Source organism: Amphibalanus amphitrite, unplaced genomic scaffold (genome assembly GCF_019059575.1).
Source record: "Amphibalanus amphitrite isolate SeventyFive unplaced genomic scaffold, NRLGWU_Aamphi_draft 001773F_arrow, whole genome shotgun sequence".
In the NCBI taxonomy this organism is placed as follows: domain Eukaryota; kingdom Metazoa; phylum Arthropoda; class Thecostraca; order Balanomorpha; family Balanidae; genus Amphibalanus; species Amphibalanus amphitrite.
In genome coordinates this window covers 88,573-106,210 of record NW_024883266.1, presented here as the reverse complement: position 1 = coordinate 106,210, position 17,638 = coordinate 88,573, and the positions used below count along the sequence as shown (strand labels likewise).

The window sequence follows — 17,638 nt, the reverse complement described above, 5'->3', positions numbered from 1 at the left end:
CTAATGCAGGCCGCTTTCCTATCACGGCCAGCTTTGTTGAGTCTTACCTTTGGCCGAAGGTGCGAGCAGCAGGCACAGCAGCAGCAGCAAGCGCAGAGCGCGGCCGCCGACACCCTCGCCCCACATGCTGAGCCGTTAGACTATCGAGCCGAGATGCGCTTTCGACCGTGTCCCCATTTCTGGCCGGCGCGGTGCGCCGGGGCGGACGTCTCGCTCCGTGCGCCAGCGGGGGTAACGGTGCAGCCGCCGCGTGGCAGCGGCGCGCCGTGCCGCCGCGTCCGGACACTCAGTACAGCGGCGGAACCCAGCTGATCCCGCGCGACTCAACACACGGAGCAGCCTCAGCATGGGCGAGGACAAGGCGGCCACTCCGCTGCTGCCGCTGGCCGTACGGGTGAGTGGTGTCCGCTGCTGTCAGCGACTGTCAGAGCGACTGCCCGCTGCTGTCAGCGACTCTGTTCCGCCCGCTTTCCGGCGGCTGTCCCGGGTCACCTATCCTCCGCCCGGCGGCTGTCCCAGGTCACCCGTCGGCGGCTGTCCCAGGTCACCTGCTCCCTGCCTGCTGTTGATGGCTGTCGTGGGTCACCTGTCCGCTGCTCTCTGTCTGGGGTATGTTGCGTGCTGCTGTGGCCGTCCATGGGTCACCCGTGTCCGTTGTTAGCGGCTGCCTGAGGTCAACGCTCCTCTTCATGGCCGTCTAGGTCAGCTGTCCACTGCTCTGTGTTTGGATCTGTTGCCTGCTGTTGTAGCCGTCCGTGGGTCACTTGTCCGTTGTTAGCGTCTGTCTTGGGTCGCCTGTCCGTCCACGTCACCTGTCCGCTGTCTCGTATAGTGCTAGTGAGGCTGTCCAGGTTGGCTGTGCGCTGTTACCAAAGGCTGTGCTGATCGGCTATCTTCCGCCGACTGAGGCCACAAGCCGTTCGTCCGCGCTGCTGTATATAAATTCAGCGTCTGCTCGAATGACGTTAGTGTGCGAACACGTCACCAGTGGCTGACCACTGCATCACATTAAGCCGCGCCGGCCCGGTGCAGTGCTCGATGCCACCTGCGCCAGCCCCGTGGGGGGGGGGGGAGGAGGGCGGTGGAACGTAACGTTCCCATCCTCTTACTCGGCTCCTGGGACACGTAACGGAACGCAGCAAGCGGCGTTTGAGATAGTATCAACAATCATGAAGAAAGCATTTCATTCATTTTCTAGGTCGGGTCAACGGTCAGGTCACCTCCTTGTTTGAGTCAGAGTTGAGTCAGGGCTCAAAATTGACCTCAAACTTTGCACTTTTTCCTATATCTTGCAGACTAAATTCCAAGACTTTTTGAGATGTTTTGAGGCTTATCAGACCCCTATTTGTGGCTCGTCCTACGATACTAAGCTGCCCCAAGGTCAAGGTCACGGGGGAGTATCCTTGCTAGAGGCTATTTCTTTAATTCAAGTCAGTCATAACAACCAAGACAATATGCCATCCCGAGGCTCTAAATGAACGCGAAGAGCAAAATGGATGCCAGATTCGTGATCAGTGGCTATGGGTTCATCCTATACGAGTTTTCATGTGTCAAGGTCAACCGAAGGTCATTCGAGGTCACATGAGGTCAACATAAAACTTGACCTTTTCCAAACAAAATATATGTCATTCGACGCAGCTTGACAAAAAAGAATGCGTTGGTACCACTACCGTAGCTCTAGTACCATTTTTGTTGAAGCTATTTGCGAAGAACCAATTTCAACGACCCCACCTCGGGGTCGTTGAACTGACCAGGTCAGCGAAACTATTTTTCTATTTTCCCTAGGTTAAACGCTACACAGCCGTGCTCGTAAATCGCCTTTATCTCTTAGACTCTATTTTTACCAGCTATTTGAAGTTCACGACTGTGATGCCGAGGTTTGCCGTGCAGAGGTCTAAAAAATCGACCCTGTGACGTCATCAAGGGAGATAGATCCATTTTTTTATTTCAGAAGACGTCACATTGACGGGGGAAAAGGTTCTTGAAGTTTCGTTTTCCTATCCATAAGCGTTCGGGAGCTATCGGCAATATTAGACAGGGGGCGAAAAACGTCTCCCGGCCCTCTAGGGTTAACGAGGGCAAAATAACTATTTAAAAGTACATTTTTTAATGAAAGATATTTGTCTACAATAACGTTCGAAGATGCATCGAATGCATCGAATGAACTAAAATTTGACATTAAGGTCATTAAAAATATGACCTTTGGTCAAGGTCAAGACCCGACAGGAAAAGTTCGTGTTTCATATCAGTCGATCATCGATCCGTATCATCGCGCTGAACACATTCATGTTTGCATCGCTATAGCGTGTCGCTATCAAAAGTTATTGTCAAAGAACTGCTATTTGCCTTTCTTGGGCTACGATGACCTCAGATAACTAAAGTGGGGCCATGGGTGTAATTTCCGGTTCAATATGGAATGACGAATGTTGCCCTAAAAGCACGATGTTTAACCCGCGCCCCAGTGGCGGTCTCAGCCAACTTCGCCCTAGTGGGGGGGGGGGGGGCATATGTTACCACCCACCTCTAACTCAAAAACTAAGAGGGCTAGAAAGACGCGGTAAAAAGCAGAAACTTATAATTGAGAATTGAGATGTCGCGAAATTCACTTGACCTAGGTCATCGATATTGAAAATCCGAGGTTAATATTTTTGTGCATCTCATCAATCGCTGAACGTTTCAAAGCAATCAGTTCGTCAGTGTACTGTGTAGCTGTCATAAGAAATAATTTTTGAAGCTAGGTCACTTGAGTTGACCTGGTGACCTGACCTTGAACGATATGGGTCTAAAACTTTCATATAAGCGTAAAAGATGCATCAAGTGGTGTGCCAAGAATAGAAACGGTGCCAAAATAGACTGTATAATGTATAGGTATAGGACTTCATATCGCACCGCGCTGTAATTTTGAAAATTCCTGGATTTTCAATTTTTCTCAAAGGTAATTAATAACTACGTTCCTTACTTGAAAAGTTAGTTTGGCATTATTTCCAATCAACTAATTCATCTAAAACAAAAACTGAGCTCTCTGCACGCTACACACAGTCACCTGTGGCATCCTTGGGACGGCGCTGTTTCTATGTATTCATCACACTCTGAGCTGCCGTTCAGTGCTGAGGTCGTGTATGTATGTGTTCTCACAGCAGGGTATCAGCCACGCGGTGTCGGCCTCTCAGCGCCGCTCGCTGGTCAGCCGGCTGGTGCTGGTCGTCGTGGTCACTGCCGTACTCTACTGCCTGCTGGTCGTGTCCAGCTCGTCCCTGCCGGCTCGGCAGCAGGTCCTTAATGGTGAGCGGGCGGCGGGGGCGGCAGGTCCGCAATGCTGAGCGGGCGGCGGGGGCGGCAGGCGCTGATAATGGTGAGCGGGCGGCGGGGGCGGCAGGGGCGGCAGGTCCTCAATGGTGAGCGGGCGGCGGGGGCGGGGGCGGCAGGTCCTCAATGGTGAGCGGGCGGCAGGGGCGGCAGGTCCTTAATGGTGAGTGGGGCGCGGACGATATGTCCGCGATGCTGAGCGGGGTACGGGCGGCGGGGGCGGCAGACGACGTCCGGAAGGGTAGGGGTGGAACACTCACCATGGACTCACTCATCCCAGTATTATTCGTACTGCAATGAACGTAATCACGAGCGGTCTTTGTGTTGTTTTCCCCCCAAGGTTTTAGTGAATTGACGTACATTATGGGCGCACAGTTGCATGCCATTTGGGCATTGTTAGCATTAATGGTCAATTCAAGTTATCCCGTGTTCTTAATGGAGGCATTGGCCCATACGTAAGCAGTAGGTACCGTGGGACGAATGCAGTGTTGGGAACGAACACATCCTGTACTGTGAATATCGCCGTGATGATATGTGAATAAGTCCGGTCATCATTTACAGGTGATGCCTATTGCCTTTCATAATTTAGGAAGTTCCCTAGGAAGGCTTATTTATTCATTTTTAGGCTAAAATGCGTAGCTTTTTTTCGCCAACATGCATGCCCACAGAAAAGCAAAATAACGTTCGTAGTATAACAAATGTAATGCAAAAAAAAAAAAAAAAACACAGCGATTCATCATCATCCCCCACCGGTAGCTCGAGACGCAACTGCATGTAATGATGCATGTACTCGAATGCATATATTATTTGAATATTTACATTTCGCTCTCAAGATGTAAATTATTTCAACAACGAACAATAAATGACCTCCCAGAGTTTTTTCCACCACTCACATTACTTTGATTCTAGTTCGCAATGATGCTTGGAATATACTGTAGTAACACTGCAGCACCTACTGTTGCAGCCAACATTTACGTCGATCAGCACACGGACGCAACGGCGCCGCCGCCGCCGGCACCGACGCGCGTGCAGACGACCACCACTGAGGCGCCCTTCCACGCGGCGACGACCATGAAAGCGGAGACGGGGCCGCACCAGCTGCACTTCCGGCAGCCGCCCAAGAGCGTGGTGGTGGTGCGCCGAGGCGGCGACGTCCAGCTCGACTGCAGAGTCGAGTCCAAACCACACGCCATCGTGAGTGGAGTGCCACACGCCATCGTCAGTGGAGAGCCCATCGGCCGGCTCCTGTTGACTTAGGGACAGACTGTCGCCCGACTCGCAGTGAAATTGTCAATAGACTGGAGAAACCCGACAGGCGAGTGCCTGTGACTCGCTCAGAATAACTTTTGTCGATTAGTCGTGATCAAAAGTAGCCGCTTGACGAAAATATTTTAACGACTCGTATTCGACCAACGGAGCAATCAAAATCTTGCTGGTTTGTTGTGTCGTTTATTTTTCGATCGTAATCGATTATAAGTCCGTAGGCTGTACTATGGCTACTAAATATTTGCCGTTTCATATCAGACCGATCCCCTATCCCAATGCCCATTTTATCTTAGGAGCCCCCTCAATCGTCCGTTATCTCCTTGCTGATCAGAAAGGTAGTCCTCTCCGAAACTGTTTACGGAAGTGTTCCGAAATAATTCAGAAAGCTTTATTTACCGGTCGATTTAAATATTCGGAGGAAAATTAGATGTATCATACCTACTGGAGAGTGTGTATACTGGCGCAGCGCGAATAATTTGGAAGGTACCATACGCAATGAGCATGACCAAGATATGTTTTTTTGGAGGGGGGAGGGGCTAAGGTGCCGCCCGCCGGCCTGAAATAAGTGAGTAATTGAGACCCTTGGTGTAAAAGGAGCTCTAAGTAGAATCACCAGACAGGACCGTCAGATCATGTCTTAGGCCTGGGCCTGAATCAGGCTGTGATGGTTTGAAACGACTGCACATAGCTCACGACTCCCTATATGAGTTGCTGGGCTTTCTTGCAGGTGACCTGGTACAAGGACGGCGATAACTTCCTCACAATGGGAGGCAGGACGTACGTCGACGACAGCCGAATCAGCGCTCACGTAGGAGAGAAGGCGAGTGCTCGTACATTTCGCACAAAAGAATACTTAGTACAAAACATGTCATACCTATCCATGCAAGCATACAAGCAAAAACACAAAATGCATTACGAGAACCTCACCGAGAGCATCCACATCTGTGTTTGTGCTCGTACTCATGCCATAAGTTTGGTTATTTATCGTGTACGTTAGATACCATAGGTATGTAGGGCACGTTTGGAGACATGTGTTATGTACATAATTGTAATAAGCGAGTGTGAATTTCACGCACTGTCCGCATTTTATGTACCTATAAGTGGAGCTATTGGCAAGAAGCTGAAACTAAATGGGCAACGATGTGCTTTTATACTTGCTTTTCATTTTTAATCGGTTTTCAATGTTTTTTTTTTTTTGTAGGCATGTATGTGTGTAATGTTTGTGCTACATCGGCCTTTCAGTGTAATACCACTTGACCAGGCGTACAGCGAGCTCCTTGCTAGTTGCACGACGCATTTACCTACCTATAAATCTGGAGCTGGTCCCAACACTCACGGAGTTTGCTATGAGATGGAGCGGAGAGGTCGTAGCGCCAGCTCACCCTCCGTGTTTGCTGGCAGGGTCTGAACTGGGCCCTCCGGATCCGTGATGTGAAGATGACCGACGCCGCGTCATACACCTGCCACATGGCGCTGGCCTCGGACGGTATCGTTAACGTCGAGCTGGACGTAATCCGTGAGTTAACGCTTGCCACAAAATGCGCGGGGCTTCTTAGCGGTTATGACTAGGTACTTCATTTTGCAGGAGCGCAGTTACCTGTCTGATAAGTACCAGCGATCGTTTTCTTGCAGCGCCCTTTAACAACAAAACAGCATCTGGTATAAAAAAGATCGTTAGTGCTTTCAATATCACACCAAATGTCGACTTTTGCGTAACGTCATAGACCACATTTGAATACAATTTCTCTGATTTACCTATTCCAGAAGTTTCAGTAGTTTTTCTTCAAGCTAAGTTTTCCATGTGCGTTTCTCTGCCGACAGCTGCGATTGGAGACGAAGAGCTGCCGGCGCCGAGAATGACCAGCAAGCTGGGAGACATCCTCGTTCCTGGCTTCGAGACCACTCCGGACGTATGCCCGGAAGAGGGCACCAACAGGGAGCTGCTGATCGGGCTGGTCTCGCACCCGCAGTACGTCACCTCGCGGGACAGGGTGCGCAACACCTGGCTCCAGCTGCTCGACAAGAGGACATGGGCCGCCGTGTTCGTCATGGGCAGCATCAGTCCCGCCATCATGGAGGGGAACAAAGACGAGGCCAAGAAACACGGCGACGTCGTGATCGGCAAGTTCCGCGACGTCAGTGCCGAGCCGTACACGGAGGGCGTGAAGCGTCTGGCGCTTCTCAACTGGGTGATCGAGCACTGCCGGTTCGCCAACTTTACACTGGTCGCCACGCACAACGAGTTCGTGAACCCGACACTGCTGAAGACGCTCATCAAGGACCTGAACCCGGACGAGCCGGCCATCTACGGCATCACGGGCGGCAACCGGACGGTGGCGCGCGACCCCAACGACCCGTCCTACCTGTCGTACGCGTCCTACCAGCGCAGCCAACTGCCCGAGTACGCCTCCGAGCCGACCTTCCTGGTGTCCCGCGCCGCAGTGGGGATGCTGACAGAGGCGGCGGCCACCATCAACGCCATCCCGCTCTACCACATCCTGCTTACAGGAATCGCAGCCGAAAAGGCCGGCGTCAAACGGGTTCACATGCCGCAGCTCTTCAAGGCGAGTCAGAGTATCGAAGCGTGTGACTTTGAGAAATTCGCTGTCGGTCACTCGTGGGGTGAGCCCCTCGATAAAAAGGTGGCCAAGAAGATTGAATCCGGAAAAGGTTGTTAGTGATGACTGATCAGGGCAATGCCGAGGTCTGCGATCGAGAGAGTAATTTGTTAAGTGTTACGATCTTCATTCTGCTAAGTTATTGATAAACTCTAAGGGAAGGGTTTGTGTAGAAGCTCATTTTAACCCTCGCACGACCAGGCCATTTCTCATAACACGAACGACCAGGGGGGGGGGGGGGTTGTTACGACCCCCCCCTGGCGTTTCGAAACGGAAGGTCGTAGAGCTTAGCGGAAAAAACCAACGGATTGCTCTCAACGAGATCTCGCGATTGGTGGTGTATTTTTTGGTCCCAGGTCAACATTTGACCTACTTTTGACCGGTCAAAGGTCAAATTTTCGGAAAAATAGACTTTTTTTCAACTTTCGGCGGCGATTGCGGCAAAACGGTGGGAGATATCGACTTGAAACCTTCACTATCGTGTTCCTTGATCAATTCTCTATCGTTTGGTATGTATTTCGTTTCCCTAGCTCTAAAAATGGCGCGTTGGGAGCGCCGGAAGTCGGCAAGGTCACAGTCGGCGGCAGAAATTCGAAAAATCAAAATTTAAATTTTTGAAATCTGATTGTATTTTTGGATTTGGGAGGTCCATTTGCTCCCTATAGAAGCTAATATTGCTGCATATTCCCATTGAGGTGACAAGAATTAGCAAAATAGTGGTTCGGGCGCTTTTCAAAAATAGTACCGGACGCTGTTCCTCTTGTGACGTCATAGCTCCGTGACCTGACCTGACCCGGTCAAATTTCTTATACCATATGATAGCCAATACTTGCCCCAACATGCATGGGAAGTTTCATCACGATCCATCAACCGATGTCCGTACCACTGGCAGGAAACCTCGGGCGTTGGCACTCAGTTTGTGAAAATCCGGCCGGAGGCTGTACCTCTTATGACGTCATAACTCCGTGACCTGACATGACCCGATCAATTTTTTTTCGGCAAAAGATGCGCAAAGGTTGCCCCATAGGGTGTTGAAAATTTCAGCCCGCTACGACAAGCCGTTTAGCGTGCACTTCGAAAAAACCTCAGGGGGGGGGGTTGATACAACCCCCCCCCCCTAGGCGTTCTAGGGTTAAAGATACTAGTGACGTTGGGATGTTAATGTTGTATGTTATGCGTTCCATTTTATAGACATTTTTATGAATGTATTTATGAGTGATGAAATTGGTGCTGTCGCAGCATATTTCTGCATTACCGTGTCCGTTTAACTATTTTGTCGTATGTTCAGGTGCGGTGCGTTGGGAATGAGGATGATGTCAATCACCATAATGATAAATGCTGACGCTGAAATGTTAAAATGATGAAGTTGAAACACCTCTCTTATTCGCGGTGAGGGGGCTTACGACACACTTGCTGTGGTGGGGGAGGTAATATGATTGGCTCCAACCCATCTGACCCATCCTTGAAGGCTAAGAAGGACAGCAAGACACGCCACGGGAATAGTAACCAATAAGCATATCCAACGACTTAGCGAGTAGGTCAAATGTACTACAGTTTTTTTTTTTTAATGAAGCCGGTAACCGACGACGTAGCATATGCTATGGGGGAGCCTGGAGGGCGGAAAACGATTTACAGCTCATCAAATGACATAATCAATTGACATTTTTCCCTCGGCTGTGTCGGCTTTGACATCATGCCAGCCATTTGGGTCGCGACCAGCTTGGAATCATTTCGCAAATGCTCTTTTACATTATACTTTTAATCCATTAAACCTACATATGAGGTATTCGTAAGATTCGTAGGACATCCGTGTATCACAAGGATGTCACCAACATATGAGATATTGCTCTCAATAAGGCGCGCCGAATGTTATTGAATGTTACCAGAAGTGTCAAACATAAAAAATTAACGCCAGGTAAAAGTCCTGGACGATCAAAATGGGTGACATTAGCCGTTTTCACGACGGCCATCTGGTACACATTTGGTGCAAATTTGGTGCAGATTAGGTGCAGATTTGGTCAAATTAGGTCCAGTGTGTCTCTTAGTAGCTATAAGCTAGTGTTGCATTGCTTATATGCCTGCTTTGTCATACTATCAGAGATTATCATCGATTAAAACACTGAAATAAATTCATAAAATAAAGATATTTGCTGTAAAAGAGATAAGGTGCAGATTTGGTCAAATCAGGTGCACTCACCGGATAGCCCGTCGTGAAAACGGCTATTAACCATTCGATGTGCCACAGCGAGGAAAACACATCGAACCATTTTTGACTCTCTCACATTTGCTATCAAAAATGATGTTACAAAAATTAATACGCAATAAAATTAACCCTCGCCGGCACAGGTCATTTTGCGTCCTTCGACGACGGCACAAGGGGGGGGGATGGTACGATCCCCCCTCGTGTTTGGCTCTTGATCATGCTAGAGCTTCGCAGAAAAAATGAGCGTGTTGCTCGTGACGAGAGGAAGCCGATGATACCCAATTTTGAGGTCCTAGGTCATCATTTGACCTTCCAGGTCAGGTCGATGACCAAAAAGTCGGAAAAATCGGGATCTGTATAGAACGTCGTAAAGTGTGGCTGCTATAGGATTTTTCGGGGTGGTGATCACGAATATCATGTTGATTTTGATCACAGATGATGTTTTTATGCATTAAGGCCAGGTTGGGTCAGGTCAGGTCAGGTCAACCAGTAGGGGTCCTAGCGGGAATTTCTTATTGCGTGTCAACCGCCTCTGACAGCTTCGTAACATGTTACGAAGGCACCAAAATTACTTTGTAAATGTTCAAATGGCTACTAAGTTCGAATTCAGCTCCAAAAACTGACCTAGAAACATGTAAAACTCGTAAAAGTGAACCGAACTCATCAAAGATCAGTGACCTGACCTGAACTCCGCTGACCTTGACATCCACCCTAATGCATGGGAGCAACATCAAATCACATGTTTGAACGCTTGAAACCATGAAAAGACTGCAAACCCACGACTAACGCGAGCTGACATACGTGTACGCCGAATTGCAATTCCGGCCAAACATGGTCTCGAAAAGTAGGTCACAGGTCAAATATCATTTGGGTCAGGGTCATGTAATTTAAAGGGTGGGTGAAAAATTGATCAAGGGAGATAACTAAAAGTTTCGTTGCGATCGGCCGCTTTTTTGCGAGTCATTTGTGAAAAACCTTAGGGGAGTTGCATCAACCCCCCGTGCCGGCGAGGGGCTGTAGGGGTGCTAAACATCAATCAACACGTGCTAATGTGCACGAGTATTTTCGTTAGAAAATTGATGTGTCTGTTTTGGTCGTGATTAAAAAAAAATATATACTTTGCTCGCTCTCGTTTACGTTACGTGCGTTACGATATCTCCCTTACAGAATTGACATAAGAAAGCTAGCTGCGGGTGTCTCTAGCCTACACACGTAAAATATTTGAAAGTTTCTCCAAGAATTCCTCACCAATGGCGAAGGTCAAACGCTGAACTATGAGAACTCTGTGTAAACGATGAACACACGACTGACGACGGCCTAATTTCGGTCTATTCTGGAGCACTCATCCTCTCCCTTCTCTCTCTTCCTCTCTCTCTTCCTCTCTATCTCTCTCACTTTCTCTCGCTCTCTCTCTCTCTCTCTCTCTCTCTCTCTCTCTCTCTCTCTCTCTCTCTCTTCCCCTATCTTATTCACTTTTCCTGCTTCTCTCACGCAAAATCGAATGCCATTCATACTGGCTTTTAAGGCAAAATATGAAATAATTCCTATCTCCAGCCCTCAACAGACTTTTCTTCCCAACAATAGCACGAAATGCCTCTCTGGACCACTTGTACTGGTGCAGAGTCATGGTCTGAAGGATCAGAGAGTCGTAAAAGTAGGTTGGCTGTGGGAAGGGCCGGGAGACCTCCAGTGACCTGGACGCCCGGTGGATGTGCCGAGGAACTCGTCGCCAGGTCACGGAGGTCACGCTCCCCGTGCCGCCCGTAGCGCGTCCCACCCAGCAGCAGGTTGATGATGTTTACCGAGCCCACTGCTAGTGGACAGACATTCGCCGCTCCCAAATATACCGTCCTGCAACTGGCATGGAGTGGGATTTGTCCTCAGTTTCACCAGCCCAGATTTAGTCAGGCCCAGCCCAGACTAGGGTCTTTCCTTATCCAGCGCATAAATGGCGGGGGGGGGGGGAGCCCGATGAAGCTCTGCAGAGCCCCTCCCGTTTTCTGCGACATCTTTAAAACCGCTAAACATATCGACACAAAACTGTCATTACCCTTGGGTACACCACTTTGACACCATGTATCAAGAGGAAAGTTTCGTAGCTACTACAGGTCAGCCGGAAATATGACGTCAGAATGACGTCATATTCGGCCGATTTTGATGCAAAACATGGGCTTACAACAATCGATTTCAAGCGCCCTGTTTTTTATAGCAAGAAGTGGTTTTTTGAATGATGAAATGCATAGTGCACTCAATAATAAAACTGCAATAATGCTCAATCTTTTTTCTAATAATTATACCTATACCCTATACCAATACTTTCTAAAATTATCTCCTAGAATTCTTTACATAAAAGTTCTTGAATTTTCAAAAAAAAGCGGAAAACATATGATAAAAAAACATACAGATAACCAACGCTAGAAAGTTTTAGCCCGATAGGTAGGTATCTTTTGGGTATCTTAGAAAATAACCAAATTATCCGCTTTTACATTCTGCCGTCAATTACTCACTTCAAATGCAATTTTCAGTATGTTTTCGACATCGTGTACCAACACAAATAGAAGCTTCGTATTCCGGAGCTCAAACTGCATCTGACAGACCACTTGTTTTTTTTGCGTAACCCTCGCCGGACCTATTGGTTTTCTACATACGCGCCGGCCGAGGGGGGGGGGGGCGGGTACGACCCCCCCTCGCCGTTTCGCCCCTGGTGGAGTTAGCGCGTCGCGGAAAAACGAGCGTGTGCGCCGTTACGAGACGCAGAGATTGGTACCCGATTTTAAGGTCCTAGGTCGACCGGTCACCTCTGTGGTCAGGTCAAGTGCCCCAAGGTACTACAGCCCACCGCTAAAGTAATGTAGGGTTTTACCAATCTCAACGGTTGGCTTTGACTGGCGATTGTTTAATGCGGAGTGATCGAAAAGAAGATGTCAATAGCTAAAGTTGCAGCTGCAAGGGTGACGATACATATAAGCTACATTCAAAGTTTCATTGTATTCTGGCTAATCGTTCCTAAGCTTCATAAACAGAACATACCCATGACTGAAACCCCACATTACTTCTGCTGTGGACTGTGCTTCAGTTTTTGGCAAATAACTTCGCAAAAAACGGCCGCAGAGCCGCGATTTTGACAGCATCGTGTTCGCCTCGCTCAGTCGCGTCGAATGATATACTTTTTGTTCGGGTCAGGTCAACTTAGGGTGTTGACCTCAGGTCAAGGTCAGGTCAGCACCTCCAGGTCACGAAGCTGGTCGAAAGAGGTCATGTCGCATATCATTCGATTCGGTAGGTCTTCCTGAGTCCATTGGTGGCTTTCCCGACTCGCTAGCTCAATTTGACCAGAGTTATTGACGAAAAAATAATATGGCCTTGATGACGTCATAAATGACGTCACGCAAGGTCAACATTGCAGAAATGACGCATCTAACCTTGCAAGGAGTGCATCAAATCACGATTCTGTGTGCTTGAGATAGTTGGAGATCGTTGGCCCGGCGCCAGAATAGCAGTTTTCACTTTTCCCCGTTGACCTATAATGGTGAGGTCACGAAAATGACCTGACCTCATATGACCTTTAGGAAAAATCCGAGATATACAAGTTGTGAGAGTCATAAAGGATACTATAATAGATCCAGCAAGTTTCATTTCCCTGTGACATCTCCTCTAGCAGTGAGGGCGTTGCGAAGTTGCGACATCTGAAGACCGTGCATAGGTTCACTTATGACTCCATAGGTTAGTGACCTGACCTGATCCAAAAATGCAGTTGGTGTCAAAAGATCCGGCTTCAATCAAAGGTCAGGTATGCCAAGTTTCAGCTCTCTATCGCTAGCCTGTTCGGAGCTATCGCGAAAAAAACCCTGGGGGGCGGCACCCGCCCCCTCCCTCGGCCAGCGAGGGTTAACCCTCGCCCCGTTGGGGGGGGGGCATTTTGGCCCCCCTGTGGTTTTTCCTGAATAGCAAGAAAACGGCGGCGCGCAGCGCCGCCAAATTTTCAGTACCTTCCCGGGCATCAATTTGACACCTTCACACCAAATTTCAAGTCTTAGGTCACCTTAGGTCAGGAGTTATTGAGATCAAACTGAGGTCATGTTCGAGCAAAAATGAGCAAAAAACATGCAATCTTGAAACGCTCACCAAATCTACAATTATCAAGCAATTTCAAAGTTCTTTATATGGTCTAGTAGACAAAAAACGGCGCTACAAAACTGCTATCTCGGATTTTCAAAATTTTGGGTTTTTGACCCAAAAAAATTATAAAAATTGATTTTTTTTAGAAAAACTAAAAAAAATCCAAAATTTTTCCGAATTTCGAAAAAGCCGGAATAGATGTGATAGTCCCTGCGCTCTTCTATATACATACCAAATTTCAGATCAATATCTCGTTTTTTGGCCAAGTTATAGCGAAAAAACTGTTCAAAATTGATGACGTCAAATTTTTGAACTCAATTTTTAGCGAATATAGACCACGTACGCAAAACAAAGACCACCATTGAATTCCCCGTGACGAGCTGCATCGATTCGATACCCGTTTTATGCAAAAATATTAACTTTGAAATTTGACCTAATTTGACCTGACCTTGAACTAACCTTGACCTGATCTTGACCAAAACGGACCTAAGCTGGCCCCAAAGGCTGCCTGACCCACATAATGGCATTTGTCATGTAAAATGGACCATAAAACATGTGTCACACGACACTTCCATATTGTGACCCCCCCCCCCGTGACCTGACCTCTGTGACCTGACCTGGTATCAGTGACCTCAAATAGCAAAATATGTGTTTGAAGAACATTTCCCCATCGATGATTTTCAATGAAATGCATTTTGCTCGATTTTACAACGTATTTCTTGAAATGCCTGTAAGCGGTGAAAATTGGACCTTTGACCTGACCTGTGACGTCATCGGTTTGACCTAGGTCAATAAAATTGGGTCACAAGGTAGTTCCCTGATAGGGCTATCCAACGCCGTTTGCCGCTTGTCGCTAGGTTGCGTGGTTATCGAGATCTTAGGGGGGCCAAAATGCCCCCCCAACGGGGCGCGTTGCTCGGCAGAGCCCAACGGGGCGCGGGTTAAAAATTTTACCCTAAAATTTGATCTTTTCTTACCTGAACGTGACCTAAACTCCGTAAGAACCGACTAAAAATGAATTCAAACGGCGAAGACCATATCCATACTAGTGATGTCAATTACGGAAAATCGGAATACCGATACCAAACCAAATACCAACCAAAACCACGGGAAAATACCGAAACCAAACCAACTTGGGAAACTGAGGGAAATACCAACTTTTTACCGATTTCTTAGCCTCTTATACATTAGTGAGGGCTTATGATACCAACAAAATACCAAACAAATTACGATTGAAATACCAAATACCAAGTTGGTATCGGTTTGGTATCGGTATACCAAAAAGTTGGTATCCGATTGACGTCTCTAATCCATACTATTTTTGAACTATGTGCCCAAAATGAGCCATAAAGCATGTGTTACATGATCTATACAAGCTTAAACAGTAAACATTTCCGCGGCCACTTGTGAACTAGCCTGACCATTTTCAGTACGTTTTAGATTGAAAAGTACCATCGTGGCCCAAGCTGCACCTATTAATGAGCTCTTTTTGTTGTAAAAAATAATTTGATCTTTTTACCTGACCGTCACCAGACTATCGCTATGCTCTGCTGAAAATGGTTTCGGACGCCGCAGACAATGCTTCCGAATTTTCTGTCGAAAATGAGCCCTAAAGTATGAGCCAATTGGCTTGTGCAATGTACATACACTGTATTTACAGCGTGTTCGCGGAAATATGTAATGATATCGTTGCACTGCTAACGCCGTCTCAAAGAAGATTGCAATTTGACTTTTTATAAAATTCATACATGAGAGAAATGATGCTCCAACACATAAATGTGAAAATAGCCAAGGATCAAATGGTAAATGAAACGGAAATAGAATAACTCGTTTGCTTGCAAACGCAAGTAAATTTTGGTACATCTACATTCCCTGTTTACTGAATGTTCAAAGTTGCCGTAAAATACTGGCCCACATCTCCCCACTCTCCCTAGTACCTTAACCCTCGCCGGACCTATTGGTTTTCTACATACGCGCCGGCCGAGGGGGGGGGGGCGGGTACGACCCCCCCCTCGCCGTTTCGCCCCTGGTGGAGCTAGCGCGTCGCGGAAAAAACGAGCGTGTGCGCCGTTACGAGACGCAGAGATTGGTACCCAATTTTAAGGTCCTAGGTCAACCGGTGACCTCTGAGGTCAGGTCAAGTGCCCCAAGGTACGGTTCAGTTTTTGGTGAATAACTTCGCAAAAAACGGCCGCAGAGCGCCGATTTTGGCAGCATCGTGTTCGTCTCGCTCAGGCGCGTCGAATGGTATACTTTTTGTCCGGGTCAGGTCAACTTGGGGTGTTGACCTCAGGTCAAGGTCAGGTCAGCACCCCCAGGTCACGAAGTTGGTCGAAAGAGGTCATGTCGCATATCATTCGATTCGGCAGGTCTTCCTGAGTCCATTGGTGGCTTTTCCGACTCGCTAGCTCAATTTTATCAAGAGTTATTGACGAAAAACTAATATGACCTTGATGACGTCATAAATGACGTCACGCAAGGTCAACATTGCAAAAGTGACGCATCTAACCTTGCAAGGAGTGCATCAAATCACGATTCTGTGTGCTTGAGATAGTTGGAGATCGTTCCCGGCGCCAGAATAGCAGTTTTCATTTTTCCCCATTGACTTATAATGGTGAGGTCACGAAAATGACCTGACCTCATATGACCTTTAGGAAAAATCCGAGATATACAAGTTGTGGGACTCATAATGGATACTAGATCCTGCAAGTTTCATTTCCCTGTGACATCTCCCCTGGCAGTGAGGGCGTTGCGAAGTTGCGACATCTGAAGACCGTGCAGAGGTTCACTTATGACGTCATAGGTCAGTGACCTGACCTGACCCAAAAATGCGGTTGGTGTCAAAAGATGCGGCTTGGATCAAAGGTCAGGTATGCCAAGTTTCAGCTCTCTATCGCCAGCGTGTTTGGAGCTATCGCGAAAAAACCCTATGGGGGGGGGCGGCACCCGCCCCCCCCCCCCTCGGCCGGCGAGGGTTAAGTAAAATCAACATCAATTTTAACGCCACTCATCTTAGCTATCAATCACTCTGCGCTGAAATGTGACCAACTGTTTCCAACAGAAAGGTACACGACAGGCTGGGATGTCAGGCTGTTGTGCTGTCGGTGAAATTCTCTGCGCCGCGTTTCATCCCGCGATGGTTTCCCGGAACGAAATGGCGCTCGGTTCCGGACACGGCAGCATGGCTCGTCCATTACGTCGACTGGCGAGTCGCCTGCTCACTCTGCCGGTCGCTGTCCTCGCCTCTCATCGCATCAGACGTCTAACAATCGGCCCCAGTCTCAGTTACTCTGGAGCAGTGTCCCAAAATTATTCATTGGGTTGGGTGTCAGATGAGAAATGCGTCTCCAAAAAGAGAGGTGAGAGCGGAAAATCGCCGGTCAGGCAAAACCCAAAAAGAGTGGGAAAAGATCAATAGTCTTAATTTCTATAAGACTATGGAAGAATGCAGGACGTAAAACTACCATCAACGCAAATACTCTTTCTCGCTAAAATTGGGAGTGGTGGCAAATTGCTTTTAAAAATTGGAGCTAATAGTGCACAATGGTTTTCATTTGGATATCACTTCCCAACCAGATCAGCAAATTTTGTGACACTGCTCCAGAGTCCCATCTGTTGTCTCATTTATGCTTTCTAAGCGATTCAGAAAGGTTTTCAATGCCTTTCATCTGTCATTTATGTTGTACCACTTTGAAAACGTTTTCTGGTCTAGGAAGAATATGTACCTACACCAAAATATCTTCCGGTCTGAAAAGAAAAATACTTGCGAGTCCCTCATTACACCGGGACTTCTGGAATTATTTCGACCAGTGGATCGGTGAGGGCCGAACGCTGCCGAGAATACGCCTAGAGGCGGGTCACCGGCACCTATATATAATTGTTGTTGGTTGCGTGATCATGACATTGACACATTATACCTTTTGATCTAGCCGTACCTGCCTCACCTGACTTTATGCATGTACAATGTACATATTACAGCATACACAATACAAGCTCGGTATGGCCCGCAGGGTATCTTCAGTATGCGTTTATGAGTATGCGCAGTGACTTGTGGCGGCTCGGCTAGAAGCTTTATAGTACGGATGTCAAATGCTTATTACCCCTGCTTTGGCATGACCAGTGACGT

The 17,638-nt window shown here is 47.8% G+C and overlaps 1 protein-coding gene across 1 annotated transcript; it reads left to right on the top strand.

The window, feature by feature from the left end:
- The first annotated feature begins 240 nt into the window (after positions 1–240).
- Positions 241–7,332, top strand: LOC122375095. Its single transcript, XM_043354279.1, has 6 exons — positions 241–394; positions 3,138–3,282; positions 4,271–4,500; positions 5,300–5,392; positions 5,974–6,088; positions 6,394–7,332. The coding sequence occupies exons 1-6, from the start codon at positions 347–349 to the stop codon at positions 7,248–7,250; spliced, it is 1,488 nt and encodes a 495-aa protein (XP_043210214.1). The 5' UTR covers positions 241–346; the 3' UTR covers positions 7,251–7,332.
- The last annotated feature ends 10,306 nt before the right edge of the window (positions 7,333–17,638 follow it).